General features: G+C 21.5%; 3 protein-coding genes across 8 annotated transcripts in view; 2 read left to right on the plus strand and 1 right to left on the minus strand.

The window, feature by feature from the left end:
- The window catches only part of LOC129609956 (endophilin-A), a 65,243-nt gene extending 49,125 nt beyond the window's left edge, over positions 1 to 16,118 (plus strand). For 2 of the 6 annotated variants that reach the window (XM_055522225.1, XM_055522224.1), the window contains 11 exons: positions 1,786 to 1,854; positions 1,942 to 2,158; positions 2,296 to 2,429; positions 3,793 to 3,859; positions 4,191 to 4,241; positions 5,812 to 5,897; positions 5,953 to 6,056; positions 6,117 to 6,220; positions 12,117 to 12,176; positions 13,662 to 13,780; positions 13,888 to 16,118. In XM_055522225.1, coding sequence (XP_055378200.1) covers positions 1,786 to 1,854; positions 1,942 to 2,158; positions 2,296 to 2,429; positions 3,793 to 3,859; positions 4,191 to 4,241; positions 5,812 to 5,897; positions 5,953 to 6,056; positions 6,117 to 6,220; positions 12,117 to 12,176; positions 13,662 to 13,780; positions 13,888 to 14,007 — 1,131 coding nt within the window. In that variant the 3' untranslated portion in view covers positions 14,008 to 16,118. Of the gene's footprint in view, positions 1 to 1,785; positions 1,855 to 1,941; positions 2,159 to 2,295; positions 2,430 to 3,792; positions 3,860 to 4,190; positions 4,242 to 5,796; positions 5,898 to 5,952; positions 6,057 to 6,116; positions 6,221 to 12,116; positions 12,177 to 13,661; positions 13,781 to 13,887 lie in introns of all 6 variants that reach the window. The other 4 variants (XM_055522226.1, XM_055522230.1, XM_055522228.1 and 1 more) reach the window with 4 other exon arrangements.
- A 1,311-nt stretch (positions 16,119 to 17,429) lies between these two features.
- LOC129609991 (uncharacterized) lies at positions 17,430 to 21,767 on the minus strand. Its single transcript, XM_055522284.1, has one exon. The coding sequence runs from the start codon at positions 21,765 to 21,767 to the stop codon at positions 20,526 to 20,528; it is 1,242 nt and encodes a 413-aa protein (XP_055378259.1). The 3' UTR covers positions 17,430 to 20,525.
- Positions 21,768 to 23,343: 1,576 nt separating this feature from the next.
- Positions 23,344 to 24,888, plus strand: part of LOC129610003 (probable phospholipid-transporting ATPase IA) — a 133,785-nt gene continuing 132,240 nt past the window's right edge. Inside the window, exon 1 of the mRNA XM_055522308.1 lies at positions 23,344 to 23,621. The gene's annotated coding sequence lies outside the window, so the exon portion shown is untranslated. The remainder of the gene's footprint in view (positions 23,622 to 24,888) is intronic.

Consider the following 24,888-nt stretch of genomic DNA (forward strand, 5'->3'; position numbering starts at 1 on the left):
TTCTTTGATTAAATCTATTCAAAAGGAAAAACAAAAATTAAATATAGCTTCCAAGCATTTTTATTTTAAATACAAACACAAATGTGTGTGGGTTTGAGAAATCGTATTTTGAAATTTGAATGTGAGTATGTAAACAAACCAATTTATAATATAAGTGAGTATGTTTAAAGCCTAAATTTACATTATGTATTTAAATATCTACAAAAATTCATTTATATCATCTTTAAGTAATTGTTAGTTTAAAAACAAATCCTTTTAAATGCTTTCAGTTAAATTAAAATTTTATGAAATGTTAATTTAAAGCACACATCCTGCTGTAACTTTAAAACAAAAATACACACATGCGCTCTTATAGTTATAATGTGCATATAGATTTGGTGCACAAACACATATTAGTATAAAATATATTAATATTTTAATATTACATCTTATATTTTAACTGTAAAAAGTGTTTATTTAAATTATGAATAAATACCGGATAGTAAGTTTAGAGGCTGTAGTCTATAGATTTGTACAGCCAGGGTAACAGTGCTTTGCAGTCACGCATAGTGATATATTGTAATTCATCCTCACCCGGAAGGTGTACTGAGATCTTACCATTTTCACTTTCCAGAGGCAGCCTAATGAGGTGCCCTCTAAGTTTAGAACTATGAGATAAAACGCCGATGGGAATTCCCATCTGATTCTTGCCCATCGCTATAATCTTCCTCAGTCACTTCTAGTCATAATCTCCCAGAAGTTCCTTGGTCTGCCGCAGCCGCGAAGACTTCTCCAGCACCCCCACTGCCTCCTCTCTTACTTCTTTCGTAGTTCCCATTGAACAGTATGTAGTCCGATTCCGAAGAAGGCCTCCGGTGCAAGAAGAGGTGTGTTAACTCCATCTTTGCCAAAGCGTCGTAATTTATTTCCAAATAAACTACCGCCCAACACAGACGGACCTGGTTTCGCCTATTTAATTTGTTGCGCCTCTCAAGACAGAACCACCTTATTGTGGAGGATGACGGAAATGAATTCAGCGCTCCAATCACAGCTCGATTATCGGACATAATCATTATTTACTGTCCCCAAGTCAAGAATTAAAGAAAATCAGATGAAAAAGTCCTGTCTGACAAATATGCATAGCAGTTTCAAAGCTGGTACTATTATCGTTTACGTTATAAACAAAAATTTAAAACAAAACTTATAAGTATTTTAAAACTGAATGGTTTTATGATTCGATTTAAATTTTGAAAACACGTCGTGCTATACGTCGAATAACACGTCGAATATTAAGTTCTAAATTATATTTTTAAACTCAAGGAATATGTAAATATTCAAATATACAAAATACAAGAAACTTAATATAATATTCTGGTTAAATCAAGTCTCTTATCTCATTTCTCTTTACTCAATTTGAAAGATCTTCAATTACTCAAACTTTTGCCTTTTAAATATAATAAATTTTTTATATATTTTGATTAATCAAAATTATTGATGCTCTATGCAATTTATTTTACCTCTAGGGTTGTACAAATGTTATATATACATAACTGTAAGAAACCTTGAAATCTTCAAAAAAGCCGTAAAAAAAGAACTTTGTAATCAAATGTTATTGTTATTGCTAGAAATGTTTATATTAACTTGTTTTTACGTTAAATAAATATTCAATTAAGGTGTTTTATACTGTGTAAATATATATAATATTCACATTATATATATTTTTTATATACATTATGCAAAGTGCATAATGTAGCATTTAATAAGTATTAAATATTTAATAATTTTACTTTTTTTTTTGTTTTGCAGTATGTCACGGAAAAGATGGGTGGTGCCGAAGGCACAAAATTGGACTATGATTTTATGGAAATGGAAAGAGTAAGCATTCACTTTAAATTAATCTTATGAGTCATAAATTTTTGAATATACTCATCCACATATTTTTTTTGTTTGTTTCTTTTGTAGAAAACTGATGTTACAGCTGAATTAGTAGAAGAATTGCAAATAAAAACAAAAGAATATTTACAACCAAATCCAACAGCAAGAGCTAAAATGGCAGCTGTAAAAGGAATATCAAAATTATCTGGTCAAGCAAAAACAAATACTTACCCACAACCAGAGGGTATACTTTCAGAATGTATGCTAACATATGGTAAAAAATTAGGAGAAGACAGCATTTTCGGTAAGATTCATTATTTATTTATAAGCCTAAGGTTCTTCTCAAAAGAAAACGAGACTTTAATTTTGGAATAAAAAAAATAAACTAATTTTTTTTTGTGTATCGATTAAATGTTATTAACAAATTATTGAATTTTTTAGCACAAGCTCTTATTGAATATGGTGAATCATTGAGGCAAATGGCTGATGTTAAATACTCACTTGATGATAATATTAAACAAAATGTTCTTGAGCCATTACATCATTTGCAAACAAAAGACATTAAAGAAGTTATGGTAAAAAGAACTTTTGGTTAAAGTTATTGTGAAATGGTTGTTGTTTGATCTATAAAAGCTAATAACACTAACAAGCTCAATTCTATAACAAAATAAAGACAAAAAGAAATCAGAAACTAAGAGCTAAAACTAATATGTACAAAATATAAAAAGAGTTCGGACATTGGTTGATTTTAAAAATATTTTGTACCCAACTAGAAGATTTTTATTTTGTAAATTTTTTTTTGTATTTACTTAAAATATATTCAAGTTATAATTAAGTTTTATTTATGTACATTAAATCATAATATTTGTAGGTCTCAACCAATATCAAGTTTATATTTCCCATGCTAAATTTTCAATGTTAATATTAATTAATTTTTTTTACCTTACAATAAAACAAGTAAGTGTTTATTTTTGTATATCTGAAAATGCTCCCAACATTCTATATTATACCAATTATAATACAGAATTATTAATAAATTCATTAAAAATGTAAAGAAAAAAAATATCTAAAAATAATTTAAATTTTTAGATTTAATATTTTTAAATTTTTTATTTCTATTATTCAAAAATGCAAATTATGCAAATTCTACTTTATTACTAATCTAAAGTACATTAAATTCTGAATTTACGTAGCGAAAATTCCAAATTTTTGTCAAAGAAAAAAGTTTCGGTCTAAACGAACGCGAAGTAAAACGCGAATGCCGTGAAATCAAATCAATAAAAACAAATTTTATTTAAATTTAAACATTTGTATGCGAAAACAAATACCGTGTGAAATTTCTGTAGAATACAATTACGTTTTTCAAGTGGTGTAGAGCCCAAATTGCAATAAAAATAATAAAATCCACATTTTGAAAAATTATAAAATATATTAGCCAAAACTATATAATTACTTTTATTCTATTATCTTAGATAATATTTTATATGAAAAATTAGCTTTAAATAAAAGTTTTTTGCTTTAAAATAATTCTTTGTTATTGTTGTCATGTGAAATATAATTTAATTTTTTTAAGTATAATTTCTATTTCTAGTTGGGTAGGAAATATTTCTCTTAGTTGACTATTTAGTTACTATTTTTAATTTTAATATTTTATTTAATTTACAAAACAGTTCACCGAATTTGTAACTAAATTTATTGTTAAACTTACTTTTTATTTTTTTCCATTTTATAATATTTTTAATGCTAATATTCCCAAGAACTTTGAATACTTTTGCAATATTATTGTAATATTTTCATTTCATTTTTTGATTCAAACAATGTTCGAACTTCTGGGTCTTCGCAGTATGTAATTCTATAATATTGGAGCCAATTTGATTATTTTAACCAAGAAAAAAAATTTAGAATGATTTCTAATTTTTTATTAATTTTTAATTGTAGCATCACCGAAAAAAATTACAAGGACGTCGACTTGATTTTGATTGTAAAAGACGTAGACAAGCTAAAGGTAATTTAAAAAATGAAATCCAAAGTGTTGGTTATTATTCTTTTGCTTTCTATTTTTAGTTTTAAAAAGTTATTTTATTTGAATAATAAAAAAATATTAAAAATAATATTACATCAAAATCCCAAGTATAAAAACAAGTACTTATTTATTTTTTTCGAAACGATTTTCAAATGTTTTATTTGTTCTGGTTTTATTTATTTTTTTTGTTTTGTTGAACCCCTTTTTAGTTATTTTTTGGTTATAGCTATAATAAAATTCTATTAATTTCATGTTTATTTCTTAATGCTGTTCTTACAATGAAATATTCTTCAAACAATTTTTGATTTAACAGGTGGATATCTTTCACCTATGAGCAGTCCTATCCGACAAATGAAATCTAATGGTATATTTAAAAACAAAAGAAAACTTTTCATTATAAAATTTAAAAAAAAAGTAGTAATATGTCGCTAGGTTTTTTTTATTATATTTATGTATGTTTGTATATATATACATATATATATATTAATATTTTTTTTTGGGTTAAAATTATCAAGGATGCGCTTCTAAAAGTTTCATTTCAATTAATTTATATGCTCATATTCACGTAAGATCTATCTTTTTTAAAAGAAAGTTAGTAGTATAATTTTAATTAATTCGTTTATGCTTAATCGTATTGATTGGACGCCTCACACATGTTAGGATAAAGAATTATGAAAATTTAAAAACCATCTCTATATGGCTTTTAAGAGAATAAAATTTCTTAAAATTCAAAATGATAAAATCAATTGTTTATTGACTCCCAATAACATTTTATTTTAATTTTTCCCAAATATATCGTATTTTTATTATTATTATAGTTATTTTTCTTTAAATTTTAATTCTTATAGTTTTATATATACTAGCTCAAATTTAAAATTTGCAATTATTAAAATTACTTAACACTTTTATTCATATCTATAAGTACATCCAAAAGCGATTAGGATTGAATTTCAGAGAAAATCGAGTAAAAGACTAGTAAAATTGGGAGTATGTGTAAATTTTTGCTCTCTTTTCGCGAAGGCTTTTAAACACTAACCAGGGCAATGATTTATTATATAAATTCAAAACCTTCTGAATATTATTTTTTTAAAATTCCATTGCATACTTAATGTTAAAAAAGTCTTTAAAAAAAACTTTAAATAGGACTAAATGTCATAACTACAAGATTATTACACCCTTAACCAAAGAGTGAATAGCTTTATATTCTATATAGTTGAAAATTATAAAAATATTGAAAAGTTAGATAAGAAGCGCTCTTAAAGACATCCCTTAGTAAAATCACTCATTTAATAAAATAAATACAATAATCTTAAAAACAAATTGCATTTTTTGTCTATTAAATAATTTCTTAATCGCTAAAATTCATTATATAAATATTTAGTTACTTACATTATGTATATAATTATGTGTATGCAAAATTTTTATTATTTACAATTTTATATTTTTAATTTATATCTAATTAGAATATAAAAAAATTATATTATTTTTGCTTTAAAATATATATTCATATTTAGCAATTTTTTTTATTTTCTTTTTCGGTTTTATTTATGATTTGTACACCAAAACTTACAAAAAAATCATTAACGATTCTACACTGGTTGACCAATGTTAATTTTGGATGGCTTTATTTTTGGAAATTCACTTAACTTAACATTATTTAATCATATAAAAAAACGATGACATTTTTGAACTATCACGATTCCCATTTTACTTTGGATTGTAAATTTAATATATTTATATATTTTTTTAAATCCTAATCCATCATATATTTTGTTTTTTTAATTTTACACACTACAATTATTGCATAATTATACAATTATTTAATTGTAAATGATTTTTATTTAAAAAATATTGGATTTAATTGTAAACATTTTTAAAATATTTAAAAAAAATGTTATTATGGGACTTTAATATGAAAGGATCTCACATTACAGATGATGAAATACGCAGTGCTGAAGAAAAATTTGCTGAATCATTGCAATTGGCACAAATGGGAATGTTTAATTTGTTAGAAAATGATGTAAGTAAAATTAATAATAATACGTTTTTGGATTATTTATCTTACACTATCTTAGGTTGAACAAATTTCTCAATTAGTAACATTCTGTGAAGCTATGCATGACTACCATTCACAATGCGCTGAAATATTGAAAACTCTCCAAGGAACACTGGAAGAAAAGTAAATATTTATTCATCCATCAATCTTATTCAAGTTAATTAATTTCATATTTTTTTTAAGACGAAATGAAGCTGAGTGTCGACCAAAGTCAGAATTTATACCGAAATCATTGGCTGAATTGAAAATTGATGAAGGTACTGATGGTGTAGAAGCCAACGGAGGAGGTGCGAATAGACATGGACTTTGGGGAAATAAAAATAATAATAATAACAATAATAATAATAATAATATATTAACTACTAGTGCTAATACTAGAGGGAATAGAGGTTCAATTATTAGTAATAGCACAAGTAGTATTAATAGCAATAATAATTATAATGATGGTGGTGGTTTTGGCGGCACAACAACGACAAATTCTTTTAGTGTATTAAATTCAAATAATATAAATTTTAACAGTGGTAGTCGCCCAACAACAACCATTAGTACAAATATTAATAATATTAATAATAATAGTAAACAAAATTCCCATCACCAATTTCTATATAATTCTCAACAAAATTCAATCCGTACAACATATGATACAAATAACACAAAAAGTACAAATTTTTCAAGAAATCGAATTTATGGTTCACATCAATCATTAACACCAAAAAACTTATCACTTGTTAATAGTAATAATAGTTCAAATAATAACAGTAGTAGTTATAATAATAATAAAAATCAAATGTCAATAACAACAGATGCTCTTGATTTAAATTCTAGTTTTGATTGGTTAAATGCTTGGGATAATCCCCCACCTATTCCTCCATCATATGGTAAAGTAAATAAAAATAATTCATCAACAATAGCGGCAAATAAGAATAACTTAGATCGAAATTTAAATAGTAATGTTAGTAGAAACATTTCACAGCAATTTGTTAAAACGAATGTTTCTAATTTCAACAAAGATCCTTGGACAGGTGATTTTTTTTTTGTTTTTTTTTCATTTCTTTTTGTTATTTTATGTTAATTTTTCACTTCATAAATTTTTTTTTATTCACTTTATTTGTTTTGAAATCATGAAATATTTAAAAATCGTTGGAAAAAAACTTGAATTCTAGTTACATTTTAAGTTAGTTCACAATTCATTATTAAATAAAAATTAAAATTTTTTTTAAATCAGATTTTTGTTTTCATAAATGACTGAATAACATCATTTTTCTCGTTTAAATTTCATTTCATTCTAATTTATATTCGAATTTCATTGGATTAATTTTTATGATCTCATTATCATAATTAGAATTTGAAAACCCATTAATCTCATTTTATTATAATTTGTATTCAGACAAGAATTGTATGACTGATAGGTGTTTCTTAAATGCGGTTTAAACCAAAAACACTTTTCCTCATTTGAGAAAAATCCAATTATTGTTGTTTTCATATCCAAGGCACAGTTTTTATTTGAATGCTTTAGAGTTTTAAACAAACAAACATATGAATGATATCATTTTTATTCTGAAACATTATTGCTTAATATGATTCGAATCAAAGTAATTTATTATATTCAAAAACGTAATTTTAAGTGTCCAATTCAAAAATAATTACTGTTTAACTTTTTTACCCGAAAAATAGCACTAAAAACATTCTTCATCCTTCAGGGCACATGATTGAATTTTTTTGGATTTCTAATAGGTTATAAGTTTTTAGTAATTCTTTTTGATATATCGAATAATTATCGAGTAAATATAAAACTGAATACTATTTTATAAAAATTAAAATTATTAATTTTTTTATATTTATATATATTTTTGAAATATATATACAATATAAAACATTCAACTCTAGAAACACTTACATGTATTTTCTAATAATAGCAAAATTTCAACAATTAGATAATTAATATTAATTTAGAAATAGCGATTCTTCTTCTTAAATAAAGATTTTCTTTTATATTGATATTTTTCAACTTTTGTAAGTATTAATTTTAAAAATAAAAAAATTTATAGTGCAAGTAATTTTGACAAAGATTTGTTATTCAAATTAGTTTGACTAGTGCTTTGAATAGTATAACATAGATATGCTTTAAAAATTGTATAAAAGTTTGTATACACAATATTGTATAAAAGTTTCTTTAAAGCAAAACAGTTCGATTAACTAAATTGAAATTTAGTTATTTAATCAGAGTATATTTTTATTACTATCCCAAACGGTACATTTTAGTTTAGTACTTTATGGACAATTTTACTTAAAACTTATTTAGAAAAATTGAAATGAAATTGAAAATAAAACTCCAAATTTTGCAAATATTTTGAAATAAAATAATAAGGAAAATATCTTACTTTATTAGTAACGTAAATTATTTATTTTTAATCAAGTTGTAAATAATAATATATTTTAGTATTATTACATGTATGTATATAATTTAATCAACATATTTTTAAGTACAATTTGGAGTATATCACATGTGTACACACTAATAGATAATCACAAATATTCTTTTTGTAACTATAGAGTATTATTCAAAAGTATATCAGCTTGGAAATTACCAAAATTTTTGTGAATCTTCAAAATTACGACATTTTTGAATAATAACTATCTCCTTAATGGTATGTTTAAAAGAATATAGGTGGTTATTCCATGTAAAAAATTTGTAAAATATTAAAATAAAACATTCGTAAGTTTCTTTCAGAACATTCTTCATTTCTAAATTCCTCCCATTTTTAATAACTAGTTCATATACTAATCCTAAATATGATATTAAAAAGTAATACAGTCATTTGCATAAAATTGAATTCATAATTTCAAAAAAAAAAAATAATAATATAGCAATTATAATTTTTTCGAATAATTTTAAGATGGTATAAAATTTAAAGTTTATATAGTATAATGTTAAATATTTTGTTAAAGAGAAAACTGCCTTATCTAGCATAAGGTCGGTAAAATAACCTAGTAAAGTCAATTTTGCCGTCAAATAAATTTAAGTAAAAATTTTATAATTAAATCTTTATTCTTTTTCTTATGAAATTCCAAATATTTTCATTAAGATAAATACGTAATTTCTTTCTATATTATTTTTATATTATTTCTATTTTATGATTTAATCAAATTATGAATTCAAGTACATTATAACCATATTCTAAAACACTAATAACAGAAAAACAAAACACGAAACAACTAAAAAAAACTGGTGATGGGATTTTCGGAATTTCTTTCAAAATTAAAAAAAAAATAAAATAATAAAAACAAAATAATTTTAAATTATTTAAATTATTTATTTAACATTGTTTTTTATTATTATTTGTTCAATAAGATTTATTAGTTAAAGTTAAAATATAGTAAATTATGATTGAATTTTTAGTTAGTTTTCTTCGTAAAGTATATTTGTTTTATTTTATTTATTTTAAAGAGAGTTTGTATTGTTGAAAAAATTTATTTTGCATTGCTTAAAAGACGAAATCAGCAATTGAAATCTTATTTTTTGATAAACATTTTCATATATTTATATTTATAATTATATTAATATTTAATGTTGAATTTTTTATTATTTCTAGAGTATTAAATTTTAAATTGTCATGTCTATATTATCCTCCATTATATTATAGCATAAAATAATTAGATTAAGTTTTTTGACAATATTATCTTCTTTTTTATAATTATTTCTGATATTTTCTGAAAAATCTTTTTAATTTAAGCTTTTATATATTGTGAGTGTTAGCATTTATTTCTTTAAGGATATATTGTAAAACGTTCTTATTTATTATTTTAAATATTTTATGTTGCTTAATATGTTTTTCTTGTTCGTAAATTATAAATATCAGAAATAATCATTATAAAAAGGAATTTTATATTAATTTTAATACATATAATATTGAAAAGTTCAACGACATTGTATTAATTCTTTCTTTTTATTGGAAAAAGAATATTGCATTTGACTCTCAAGTAAATAAGAATTGTTTTCATATTAGTTAAATTTAGAAGTCTATTATTAATTCTATTCAAATTCAATTTTATGTGTATTCTATACGTAAAATTGTAATATACATTATTAGTAATTATGTTTCTATCTCAATATTTTTGGAAAGTCGAATAATATCTTGTTGAAATTTAATTTAAAATTGAAAAGTTGATTTGCTTCATGTTTTCCAAATAGCAATGGTAATATTGAAAACTCATGTTCAATAAAATTATGAAACATATGAAATATGTATAACTATGAAATATTTTTGTTTAGATAAATTTGTGGGTGTTGGTTGCTTCTAAGTTGAAATAAATGAAATATTTGTAATATTTTGAATAGATTAAAATTATAACAATAATATCAATATTGTAAATGGATCAGTCGAACTTAATTGACTAAATTATAGCCGACCAGCCAGAAAAAAAATTATGGAGCGTATGTAAACTAAAATCCCACTTTCTTATAAAATTTATTGAAGTTACCTTAATTAATGTTTGAAATACATAAAATTAGTTTTTAAGAATTTCGGTGAGGTTGTCAGACCGTTCCACTAAAATTTCTGTATTTAAAAAAAACTAAAAAACAAGTATATTCATTTACAAAGAAAAAAAAAGGTAATATTTTCCTGACAATTAATATTTGTAAATAGGGAATAATTATGTTGCGTTAACACTCACACAGGAATAAAATTGTAGCTACAATGTTAGATAACGGGAGTTCTCATGTTTGCGGTTATCTTCTCACATTAGTTGTGTATTTATTTTTATTGAAATCGCATTAGACATTGCTATTAATGCAGGTTAAAAATAAGTTTTTAAATAGTTAACTTAAAATCATGTATGTGAACTTATTTAGAAACGGAAAGATTCCTTGTTTTGATGTTTATGATATTTTATAACTTTTTACTGAGGAATTTTATACAAATTTATTAAACCATTAGCATTTTTCTTACTTTTAGTAAATAGAAAACCATTCATTTTGCTTCTTACTTTTAGTAAATAGAAAACCATTTATTTTTTTTTTATTAAGACAAAAAAAAATTAAAAAAACATTCCAAAAGTTCTGCTAATCAAAGTATGTGCTCCTAGATTTTTTGTTTTTGAGCAGAATCAAGTGTTATTTAAACAATCTTTCAAGCAAGTAAGCACTTCAAACTGCTTTATAACGGAAATGCAGCTTAATCATTAAAACCTATTGTATAAATGCTACTTAGAACGTCGGAAGCATCTTCATTTTAAAGAAACAGCTGCATGCTACCAACTCGTTTCAAAGCTTGCAAAAATTTTACTTATTATCGAGGCAGATATAAAAAAAATCAGCTTATTAGCATCAGAAATATCTCACTATTTAGAATTTCTCAATCAGATTCATTAACAAAATTTTTTCTGCATTTTTTTTTTGTAAAATTTTCGTAATTTTATAAAAATTTGAGCTAAAAAACATTTCGTTTAAAGTAGTGAGCCATGCAATCAAATTGATTGGACACACGACTACGAAATTTCATGCAGTTAGCTTTATTTGTTTTTGAAACTACTGACAGCAATTTTAAATCGAGGCAGGCACATATATATTTATACTACAGATTCTTTCAAGTGGTTAGAAGGTTCATACAATATTCTTCAGAAAGGTGTAGGGTATAAAAGAATGATTTATCTAAATTCTGTGAAATTAAAATTTTTCCATCCTCTATTCTATATAAAGCACCTCCAATTTTGTAATATGTTTATTGTCTTAACCAATATTTTCTATACACATTTTTGATTTGTTGTCTTGCTTAGAAATAATAGTCATTTTTGAAATTTGTTATTTACTCAAGTTAGTTAATCAAAGCTAGGAAATTAAAGTTTTTTTTGAAATTGTTCTTTGTTTTTAGAAATGTTTTTCGACTTTGCTATAAACTACTTTCTCTCTCTAATTTAAAATGTTGAAAGATATATTTTTTTATTTTCTTATATTCATTCTCTATATAAATTTTGTATTTAATTTGCTTTTTTGTTTAAATGTTTCTCTTTTTTTTCTATAAAGTATTTAAATTTGAAAAAGTTGATATTCTTTTAAAAAAAAGTTAAAGAACAAAAAAAAATAAAATATTAAAATACTTATTTTTAATTAAATAATTTAATACAAAATTATAAAAACACAAAGAATTGCTTTTTTGCTAAATTATTACAATATTATTATAGTAACGAAACCTACTCATCTGGAATTGGATAATGGTCATGTACAAGCTAGATCTACGAATGGTAAAATGAAAATTTAATTTTAAAATTTCACATAAAAATAAAATATGATAAAATAAAAATAAGTTTAAAATTGATTTAAATCCCAATATTTAATCTAAATTTTTTTTATTTATTGAGCTTTGTTAATTTTTTTTTTTTTTTTAATTTAAAAGTAAAATAATAAATAAATTAAACAATAATTAGAGAAAAATAAAAATTACTTAATTAAATCACAAGATTAAAAGAATTTCAAAATTTTTTGAAATTTGCATGATTCAAAAAGTTTCCCGTAAAATGTGTTTTAGTATTTTTGTGTGTTTTTATATAAATGTTCTTTACGTTTTGTGTTGTATTTTCAAAATGTAGTTTTAGTTTATAATTTTTGTTATTACCGTAAAATGAAAAGTTTCAAACAAATTCAAATTGAAAAATACAATTAATTTTGTAAAAGTGATACAGATACAGATTGTTTAAATAATTTTTTATCATGATTTTTCTTTGATTAAGTCAGGATTAACTATTTTATATTTTCCTAGGTAATTTATAAATTTCTAATAGAAATAATAAAATTCGTTATTGAATTTTACGTGATATTTAAAAAAGTAAGATTTGAACCAAAGAAAAACATCCCTTTTTCAGTACACTATATTTGATATATGACCATTAAAAATTATAATTATTTAATTCGTATATAGCTTGGCTATTAAGATATTCTAAAATTTGTGCAAATTATTTTTTTAAACAAAAATTTTAAATTTTTAAAAATATAATTAAAATTGTGATTCTATATTATAATATTATATTATATTATTTATAAAATGCCAGACATTATATTATATAATACAAATATAATATAATATACTATATAATAACATACATTATATAAAACAAAAAACATTTAAGCTACTTAAACAACCAATACTTAAATTAAAATTTATGAGTTACAAATCTTATTAAATTTTAAGTAAATATAGTGATTTATTTATCTAACTTTTAAATATTATCCCTTTTTTTATCAATTTATTTATGGTTTCCAGGTACATCTTTGTTATACATTTTGTCTATGCTGTCTTCATTTACTTTTTTTTTTCGAAAACTAATTCAGTTAATCTTTTCTTTTATGTTCCGTTTTTGTGCACATGATTTTATTAATATCCTTTGCAGCCTTTTCCGTAATTGTATATGTACATGGTTTTGAAATTCTTGTTTAACATTACCCTTCACATGTCAGTAATATTATTTGCTATTGTATTATTTATAATGTTTGTATTGTAAATATGTATTAGTTCTTATATTATTTTGTTTCATTATATATTGCATGAATAGTTTAAATAAAAAAAATTATATTTTAAAAATAGCTTTTTTCTGAATTTGTAAATAGAACTATATTTATAAGCCACGTACTCGCATATTGTAATGCATATTTTTTTAAATGTGTTTTATTAAAAAACAAACGGAAAAATTTAAAAAAATTAAATTAATTTTTGACTTTTAATAAATTTATAGCATCACCATTACCATCACCAATGAGATCTCCAGCAAAAACTCCGGCCACTCAAAAACAACCATGTTGTCAGGCATTATATGATTTTGAACCAGAAAATCCAGGCGAATTAGGATTCAAGGTTACTGTTGTTATTAAATTCATATTAATTAAATATTAAAAATTAATACCATATTAATCTCATATTAACTACAAAAAAATTTGAATTAAAATTTCGTTATATTTTAGGAAAATGATATAATTACACTTTTAAATCGAGTTGATGAAAATTGGTATGAAGGAAGTGTTAATGGTCGAACCGGATATTTTCCACAAACTTACGTTCAAATTGTGGTTCCTTTACCATAAATCAAGAAGGATTAATCTCATAAACAAAGAAAGAAAAAAAATATAATTAATTTCGACATTAAGTTAATCAGAAAAATAATTCTTTATCAAGAACTATGCAATAGTTATGAAAAATGAATGAATAAACAATTCAAATAAAAAGATAATACTTAATATTATATAAAAAAAAATTATTATTTTTTTTCTTGTTTTGTAGTAAAATAATTTTCAACTTTTTCATATGTAATTGTAGTTATTATTTAATTTATAAATAAACGAGTTACAAGTTATAAATTTTCTGTTATCATTATCATAAAACTAAGATAAAAAGAACTATTATGTACAAAATGAACAAATTATAAATAAATATATTTGCTTTTATATAATTGTGTTAATTTTATAATTTTACTAAATCCAAAACTCACATAAACACATTTATATTTTGATAATTTCAAATAAGAATTTAAACTTGTTTTCTAATTTTAATAAAAAGAAATTTAAAAATGATTTATTTTAATTAAAAAAGAATAATTGGTAAAGTATGTTTCAGAATACCTAATAAAAAAAAAGAATTGTATCATTTATATTATTGTATAATATTTCAAAAAGTTTGAAAGTTACGTAAAAACACTTCGTATTTGTATTTCTAATTATTTTTTTGTTAAAAATAAAAGTTTCCTTTAAGTTTTATGTCATTGAATAATTTTTTAAGTTTTATTAAGTAAAAAAAAAAAGATTTTAACATGACAATTAAAATTAAGTGTAACGAAAATTAAATTCATGAAAATATTAAATTAAAAAAGAATATCATACTTTCGCTTAATAAATATTTATAAAATTATTATTTTTATATTTAAATCAAAAACGTTTAATAATATATAGAAGTTCTGTATTTAAAACATAAATAATGTAAAAAACAGTTATTTTTCAATAGTTGTTTTAGTATCAATCATTATAAAATTTATTTCATCAAAAATATCACTGTCCAAATAATATGTAATAAATTAAATTGAAATTTATTAATATATAACTTTTATTCTATTTTATTTTCTTACAAGTTTTATTATTCATTATAAAATATTTTCAAATAATTGTTATAGTCATTAGGATTTTAACTTTTTTTAAATTATTTAGATACATTTATTAACTATAAATATTGAAAATAAATTAATAATATTGTATATAATTTGGAATTGGTCCATAATTATAGCTAAAGCCCAATTAGTGAAGATTATATGTATTGCATGCTATATGAACGTTTATTTATATAAATATGAGTTGAAATGATTTTACTGAATAAACAAAATATTATAAAACATGTATACATACATATATTACAATTATACTTTAGTTTGATATTGAAGTACTACAATTAAATTTCTGAAATTTAAAAACTAATTAAAATATTTTTTTGATAGGATTTTAACAATTTTTTCCTGAACATATTTTAAATTTGATTTAAATTTTCAAAAAAATATCATTTATATAAAATATAAATGATTTTTATGATATTGATTATAAAATCTATTAAACTAATGATAATAAAGAAAACTTGTCATTACTTAAAATTAAAAAAGCATTTTTAACCAAATATTTAAAACAAAAGATAAATTGTAATTAAAAACAGAACTTCTAAAATATGGTTTCAAACCATCGTTTTTTAAATATACTTATGAATCATATATTACCGAATATTTTGCATAATGATTTTTATCAAAATTCACTTACAATTTTTTGAATAAAACCGTATTGCCATGAAGTTGCAAAATTTTATTTCAAAAAATGTAAATAAAAATTAATAAGTAGTAAATTAAAAAAAATTCATTAATTTTCAAACATATTTTTTGTTTTATTTTAATATTATCCTCTCTTGTTGACTAAGAAAAAATAAATAAGAAAATAAAAAATTGCAAAAAATAAATGAAATGTAAAATAATGTGGAAATCAAAAAATTTAATATTGAGCGTTTATACAATTTAATAAAGAAAAGGTATTTGAATATTTCATACATAATATGAAAAACAAGACAATACATAGTTAATTAATTATAAAATTATTGTTTTCAAAATCTCAAAAAAAAAGAAAAAAAAACATATATATAAAATTATAATATGCATACAAAAATAAGATATTAAATATTAAAATATATTAAAAAAATAGAAAACAAGATACAACAAACTAGTGTAGGGTATTCAGAATTTTGGAAAAAAAAAGAAATTATTTAAATGTACACGTAAAAAAATACTATTATAATATTATATAACTATCTAAAACATTTGACGTAAAATTTTAATATTCACATAAAATAAAATAATTGATAAAATTATTCAAATATTATAAGAATCATAAAATTTTAATTCATATTCGTTAATATAATATCGAAAAACAATTTAATAAAATATTTAAAAACAAATAAAGTAAAATTAAATAACTATTATCTTTTTTTTTGAATTTTTTCTAAAAATTTAATACAAAATAAAATATTTATGTTTTATTTATCAAACATAGAATTTTTTTAAAATAAAAAAAAAGGCATATGTATCAAATGTTTTTTAAAAATCATTTTAAATTTTTAAAATTAAAAAATATACAAACATTTTGTATGTTTTTTTTATGTTAAAATTAAATAAATATAAATTTATTGTAAAAGTACTCATTTAATTTTATCAGTTTTTTTTTAATTTCCATATTGTAATTGGTAACTTATTTTAAAATATCAAGAGAATATTATAAATATTATAATTTTTTTCAGACACATGAACAAACCTAAATTTCTAAAACGTTTAAAATACACAGATTTTTTGAGATTTTATGTATCTACAAACTTTGATTTTAAGGGTAATATTTAAAATATTTCGAGTTTAAATTAATATTAAAAAATTTTTAACATTTTTTAACATTTTAAATTACTTAAAATTTGTGCTCTCATTTGCAAAAATTATTTGTAAAGGAAATTAGTAATTGTTACAAATAGTATTTTTACAATAAAAATATATTTTATTTACATATTTATTGTCATTACTGTTATAAAAATTACAATATAAATACTATTGAAAAATTCTCATTACATAGCATTAAATGCATTTATTGAATTTTTGTAATATGTGATAATAATTATAATATATTTACTTAAATTAATCATTAAAAATTTTACCCAAAAAATTTATTTGCTATGAAAAATAATAAGTAACATTCAATAACGTTTTTATATTTTAAAATCTTTAAAATGCATTTTTTTTAACTTTTCTCTTTCAAAATAATTCTGATAATAAAAAATGTTACTAACAACTTTTATTAATAATTGAATGAAATATAAAGTAAATTTTAATAAAAAATAAACAAAAAAAAAACAAATTTTTATAAATTAAATTTTCGCCATTGCAAAGCTTTATTAAAATCGTAATGCTTTTAATACCCTCTTAAAAAAATGATTTCTCAGCTTATTTTTCTTTTTGTTAGTTTCTCTCTCTTTAAAATTTTTACTTATTATACAATTAAAACGAAAAATAAATGAATTGTATGTTTCAAATAAATATTATTATTACATGTATGCGTACATAATGTATTTAAATGTGCATTTAACTCTACGTTGAATTATTAAATTAAAAATACAACAAAAAAAAATAATAAAAATTGTGTCGTTTTTTAAATTGAAATTTTAAATTAATCAATAATAAGAAAAAACTTGGAATTACATAATATTTTTCTTTATCTTTAAATTCTCTTAAAAATATGCTTGTGACAAAATGAAAAAAAGAAAAAATAAACAAATAAATTAAATGTATTTTTAAATGTAACTGATATTCTATCAAAATTAAATTGTATATTTATCTTCGAATGTTAAATAATCAACTTAATAATACTAAGTTTTTGTTTTGTTCTTTATAACAATAACGCGAGAACAATAATGTACTCACAAAATTTGGACAGTTAATGTACTAATTCAATGAAAGGAAAATATTATAGTTTTTTATGAATAGTCTATATATTTTATTTACCCTATTAAAAAATAAAAAATCGCCCACTTAACTCTCAAATACTTAAACTTTCTCGAAAAATACTCAATAAAAATAAACAAATATAGTGAAGATACTTTAATTGAAACATTTAAATAATTTCCAATATAATTTAAATAATTCAAATTAAACACATCAAATGAATTAAAATTAAAAAATAACAAATGTTTTTAAAAAATTAAAAATCATTCATTGTTTTCAAGTTTTAAAAAATCAAATGAGTTTATATGTTCGGGTATAATAACAAATGTTGAAAAAAAAACAAGAGATATAACTTTTAAAATATTTTATACTTAAAACAATACCCAAATAACTCAGAATTATGAAATTGTTAAAAAACATTGTGTTAAAACAAAAAAAAAAAATAGGATAATTAATTGTAATTATGTGTAATAAACACAAATAAACAGCATAAGAAATGAAAAAAATAGATGTTTTTTAACTATATAAAAAAGTAATTGCCGTATTAGGGTTAATATAGTCAATTTTACTGCGATTTAAACAAATGATGATTTTTAAATAAAATTAACATTTTCGTAAAAAAGGAAAATACGTAAAAGTTTTAAATTTCACTTTATATTTTTAATTCTTGTTTGATCAAAAAATTATTTTAAAAAATATTCACTTCCTATTTTCTATTGTAATTAACACTACCTGTCCAAAAAACGAGTTCATTTCATTACCATTTTTACTATTACATTACAAATTAAAAAGGTTATCTTATTTAACGTTAATATTTATATCCTATTTATTATGTTAGAATCTATTTAACAAAAATGATGTCTAAGCAATTAAAATTTCAAAATAATAATATTGTAATATTTTAATAAATAATATTTAATAATAAAAGAAAAAAACACACATACAATTTTTCAAATTATACTATTTGAAAAATTTAATTATAAAAATAATAATAATTAACTTTAATACACAATGTGTCGATATTTTCAAAACAAATAAAAATGAAAATCTAAGCATAACTCTATATATATTTAATTTATTACATATATTTCAACAAAAAGAAAAATCAATTATTATGAAATATATATTTATGGGCTATTGAAAAAAAAACTAAATAATGATAATAATTATTATATAAAATAACTCAAAAATGTAATATTAAAATAAAAATTTTAGAAATTTACTTTTTAAGAACATACTAAAGGAACAAACAAAAAATAAATTAATATTAATTTTAAAGGAAAAAATAAAATTCAGTATATATATAGGTATACATAGTATTTAAAACACAATAAAATGAAAATTGTTAACCATCGTCTTTTATCATTTCAAAAACTTTAATAAAGAAAAAAAAGTCAGTTAAATGTGGGAATGTTTAAATATATACATTGAACGCTGTAATATTTTACCCAAAACCTCAGGTCTATATTTTTTTATTCTGCGAAACAAAAAAGTATTAAAAATGAAATTAATCAGTATCTCAATTCAATAAGTTTCATTAAAAATTATTGAATATTTATATAGATTTACATTAATTATTACAAAAATTATACTTATATAATTCAAAATGATGGATCAAAAAAATGATTATTTAAAATTATTGGGATATTCGGTATAAAAGTCGAAATTTTGAAACTGATTTTACTTTGAAAATTATAAGTTTTTTAAATAATTTCTAATTAGCTTAAATTATGTGTCGAAGAAAATGAAATTGATTATATGGGCTAAACTATCCCATCCTTAATTCGATTTAAAACTTAATTCTTTCAAATTTAGATTATTCTTCCTCTAATTCTTTGTTGAAAATAAAATTGTAGTATTGTATATTTAATCATAACCATTTCACCATAAATGATATTATACTTTTCAAAATCATTTTAATGTTAAAACACGTATTTAATCGAGTAAATTAAATTCTTCTTAAAAATGTAACTAAATTATTAAAAGTATTTACATGCTTTCAATGTATTGATTAATTTTTTTAACATAAAAATACAATATTTAATTGGGCTGAAAATAATAATAAACTTTTAATAAGAGAATATAAAAAAAAATAAAAAAAAATGAAAAAAAAAAGAAAAAAATATACATTCATGTTTGTAAAAGTTTCGTTCAACAAAAAACCTAATGAAAAAAAACAAAAAAAAAACAAAAAATAAAAGTAATAAACTATCTATTAAATTGTGAAGAAAAAATATTCGAAAATTAATTTAATTACATATACATATATATATTACATTGTAATATTTATAATTTATATATTATATTCGAAAAAGAAAAATTAAAAAAGGAAATAAAATAACAGAATTAACTTTTTCGTGTCTTATTGTATTTGAATATTTATTTAAAGAAAAATTATTAATTATTATTATATACTTGTAAAGATGAAAATAAAGAAGTCAAAGTCAAAAATTAAATGTTGTTTTGGTGTTTATTAAAATTTTGTTTTTCTCTTGCATTATCTTTTCGTAACAGATATAAAAAAAAAATTAAAAAAAATACTTAATTTATATAAAAAAATTTAATTTATAATAAACAAACTTAAAAATTACATATTTTGACTCAAATTTTTGAAGTAAGTGCTATGTCTGGTATTTCAGGTATAATATTTTTCATAGTATTATAACCACAGCAGACAATTTTATTTGCTTGATTTGAATATCCAGCGGTTTTTACGTTACTTAACCATGAAACTTTATTACATTGACTTGAACAAATCTTTAAACTATCACTAACAGTAGTATTTGGATCGTTTGCTACAGCAATTCCAATTGTATTCTTGCCGCTCTTGATAATAAACCAAATATATTTTGGAACAGGATATTTATTACCAATTGGATCTAAATAAATTGAAACTTTTTCACCACTTTTACCTTCCAATTCCATAATACCATAACTTCCAACATAAACATCAATTTCATTAGATCTACTTAATTCAACAATATCTTTTCTAACTGCATCTAAATATGGTATTTGATTATCAAAAACAGGAAAATAATTCCAAACTAATTTTTTAACAGCAAAAAATTGTTTATTCGATATCAAATGTTCAATGTCAACGAAATTACCCAATGAATAATGCGGTATTTTAACGTCATTATCTAATAATAATTTCATTTTATTTTTAAATTCATCAATACGAAAACCTTTCATAAAATCTAATTTATATCGACTATTAGGAAATTGTTTTCCAATAAAATATTTGTCATTTAATTTTTCATTTGAAATTGAATCTTCTGAAGCATCTTGACCAAGACGAATATGAGCGAACAAAGTACGTCCTTCATTCTCTAAATAACATGATTCACCAATTATTCTTGTTGTTTTATCAATCGGGTGAACATAACCGAATTTTCCAGAAGTTGCAGTTGTTGGACAACCATCCACAGGAACTATAACTTCTTCGACTGATCTTAAATCGCATGATAATTCTTTTAATTCTTTAGCATCACCTTTCAATGTATAAAAACTACCATCTTCTCCACATTTCACATTTAAAGAAGTCGATCTATATTCTGAAGCAATATAATTTGGTCCACATGAAATGATAACCTCTTCACCTTTGGTTACAACAACATCCAATTCTGAATCCAATTCTTCGCTTGAATTTATTTCAGTTTCTTTAACTGGATACAAAGTTCCAGTAGCTCGAAATACTAAAGGCCAAAATGTTTTCCAATGTTTATTAGATTTTACTGGTAAAACACATCTTCCGCCTGCATTAAAAGACGATGATGGAACAGTGGCACTTAATGCCGTTGTTACAAAAGTAGCAGAAAATATAAAATTTAAAATTCCCATCATTACGAAGCGTACTAAATATTTACTAAAGAGCTTTCATTTAAAATTCCTTTAAATATTAAATTTCCTTATTTGCAAATTTCTCTTATCGGAATATAATTTTTAATGGTGGGGCTATTCTATATAATTTAATCAATTTAAAAGGTCAAAATTAGGGAATACCAGGAAAGCTTTTTATTTTTAAATTGTTTATTTTGTATTTGAAAAATAAAAAAAAAAATTGCGATTTCTGTGAAATGAAATGCAAATGAAATGAGGGAAAAGTTTTTATAAGATTATAATAATAACAGAACAAAAATATTAATCATTAATTACATACATACATACATCCTTATTTGAATATTTATAAAGTACAATTAATGCCCTATATTGAAAAAAAAAGGAAATTATATTAAGCATCCAAATCATTCTTAGAAAACATACATACATATACATACATATACTAATTGTACATAGATCATTGAAAACTCTACATAAATATATAAATACTTTTGAAGGCATCTACGTACACATGAATTGAATTTGCATCTTATGTACATACATATGTATGAATTTGCACCTAAATAGCTAGATGCATATGTACATTTTCGTTATCGTAAAAATATATAACAGAGTATGAAAGGAATGTTTGATTTGGAGATTCTATAATTTTGTCATTTACGTTTACGTTTGATTTGCGTTTGATAGTAATTGAAAGCGTTTTTTGTACATCTATTCAAGTATTTGTAGAAGTGTATATAGATCAAAAATATATGACAGAGTATGAAAGGAATGTTGATTTGGAGATTCTATAATTTTGTCATTTATGTTTACGTTTGATTTACGTTTGATAGTAATTGAAAGTGTTTTTTGTACATCTATTCAAGTATTTGTAGAAGTGTATATAGATCGTATATTTCAGTTTAGGCAAACATCAAGCTTTAGTTTTTTTGAACGTCCTACAATGTAATATCTTTTAAAATAAAAATTTTTCTGTTCGAAAAATTATGTTAAATTGAAATTGGTGTGTATAATTTGAAAATTTTAAATATGTACATACATAATAGTTAGACAATCCTGCTTAGTCAGTAGAGAATTTAAAATAGCCTGCTTCAGTAGAGTGCTTCCTCTAAAGGAATGCTCGTCGAAAGAGGCGGTTTGATATGAAAATAAAGAACAATAGAAACTCAAAAAACAGTACGCATCAAACTTCTGTTCAGATTTTAATTAACGCAATATGGCATTAATTTTTGATTTAATTTTGATTGTGGCATCTCCTTTACAGAATGATGTTTAATAAAATGTCATTTATTAAATATGGCAGTAACTCTGACATATTGGTGAAACGGCAACTCTATAATTTTGTTTTTATTTTCTAATTGAAATAAAAGAAAATGATTGTATTGTATGTGTTTAATGTAAATGCCGTGTAGTGTATACTCATCATAACAATAATGTTAGATTTTAATAATATTTTTTTAAAAGTAGAACTTGTTGAATTTCAAGATAATAATTAGTTATTTATAAATGATATAATGTGCATTATTCGTCATATTGAAATTATTTTGAATATTGTAGATATTTAGGATTTTTTTTTTAATAAGCGTTGTATGTTGTCATTTTTATGTAAGACCAAAATTTTTAAAATTGAAATTTTGATGATAAAATTTGTATTTTTGTGTGTTTTATTGGCGTTTTATAGAAATTTTAATTAAGATATTAATAGGAAATAAGTATTATAAATGTTACAATAAGATTTTAATGCAAAAATTTTAAAGTTTAGACTTAGAAATTCAGCAAATCCAATCCAAATGGATTTTGGAATCGATTTTGTTAGATATTTTCCTAGGAACAGAAAAAAATGTCCAGTAAATGAAGGTAAGTCAAGCGAAAATAAAATATATATACATAAATAGATATACATATACATACATACACTTTATGCTGATGCAAATATATGGACTTTTCAGCAAATAAAAATGCAAGTTGTATTTTTTTTAACGCCCCTTATTCAATTATTGTAAAACAACTTAATTTATTATATTGTAAAACTTAATTATTACTTATTAGATTTTAAACAAATTATGGATTTCAATGTACTTATGCCTATAATACATCCACATAAATTGAAAACTTTTTGACGTACAGCAAAGTTATGTACTAACATATACTATGTATGTATTCCAATATTTATCTTAGAATATGAGGGTTATTGCATTAATTAACCTCGTTTTATATATATACACATTTATTGTTTAAAATAAAATACAAGTCGACATTAAGGAGCTAGATATCAGTTTACATATTATGTAAAATCATATTTACATGTGTAAATATTAATTTATAAGTTATAACGACAAAATATATATACTTAGGTAGTGTATGCATATGAACAAAATGCTCATATTATGTACATAACGAGTATAAATATAATAATATATGCTATATATTTATAGATATAAGCTTTAAAGCCTTTTAAGTTTCTGTATAATCATATGTGAATATGAATAATTTGCATAAGACGTAGATGCATATAATGTAAACTGATTTACATAATATACACACTGATTTACTACCATTTGTCTACATTACACCATATTTTAGGTGAAAGAAAAGCATTATTTTTAACATTTTGGATTCTTTACAATTTCTAATGTCTAAGTAGAACAGCTTATTAGCGGTTTATTTTTTTTTATTAAATTAAATATTTTTGAATATCGCATAAAAATCTAATGAAATAAAATTAAAAGTAAAGTAATTACCTATATTTATTTAATAAATTATTCTTAATTTTAATCAAATTTTTATGAATCACACGCTAATAGTTTATTATAAAATGTATTTATAAGTATAATAGGTATATTAAAACATTTCAATATGAGGCTAATGTTGCCGCTTACTTAATTGTTAACATATTTTATCCCATGAACTTATGATAATGATGGAAGCAATCTATTATAGGTGTAATGATGGAAGCAGTCTATTAAGGAGTAATGATTTCAATCATATAAAATATACTGCTTATTGTACAGCAATAAGAAAAAAATTGTAAAAATGATTATATGGAAAAGAATTATTTAATTATAGTTTTAAGTAGCAAATAATCCCAATTCGATTTTAGAAACAATAATATTATACCCAATCT

The sequence above is a fragment of the Condylostylus longicornis genome, unplaced genomic scaffold (assembly GCF_029603195.1).
Source record: "Condylostylus longicornis isolate FDR11 unplaced genomic scaffold, ASM2960319v2 ptg000042l, whole genome shotgun sequence".
Taxonomy (NCBI): domain Eukaryota; kingdom Metazoa; phylum Arthropoda; class Insecta; order Diptera; family Dolichopodidae; genus Condylostylus; species Condylostylus longicornis.

What these genes read in the sequence shown, in the direction of transcription:
- LOC129609991 (XM_055522284.1), bottom strand. Translation starts at nt 21,767, where the DNA reads ATGATGGGAATTTTAAATTTTATATTTTCTGCTACTTTTGTAACAACG.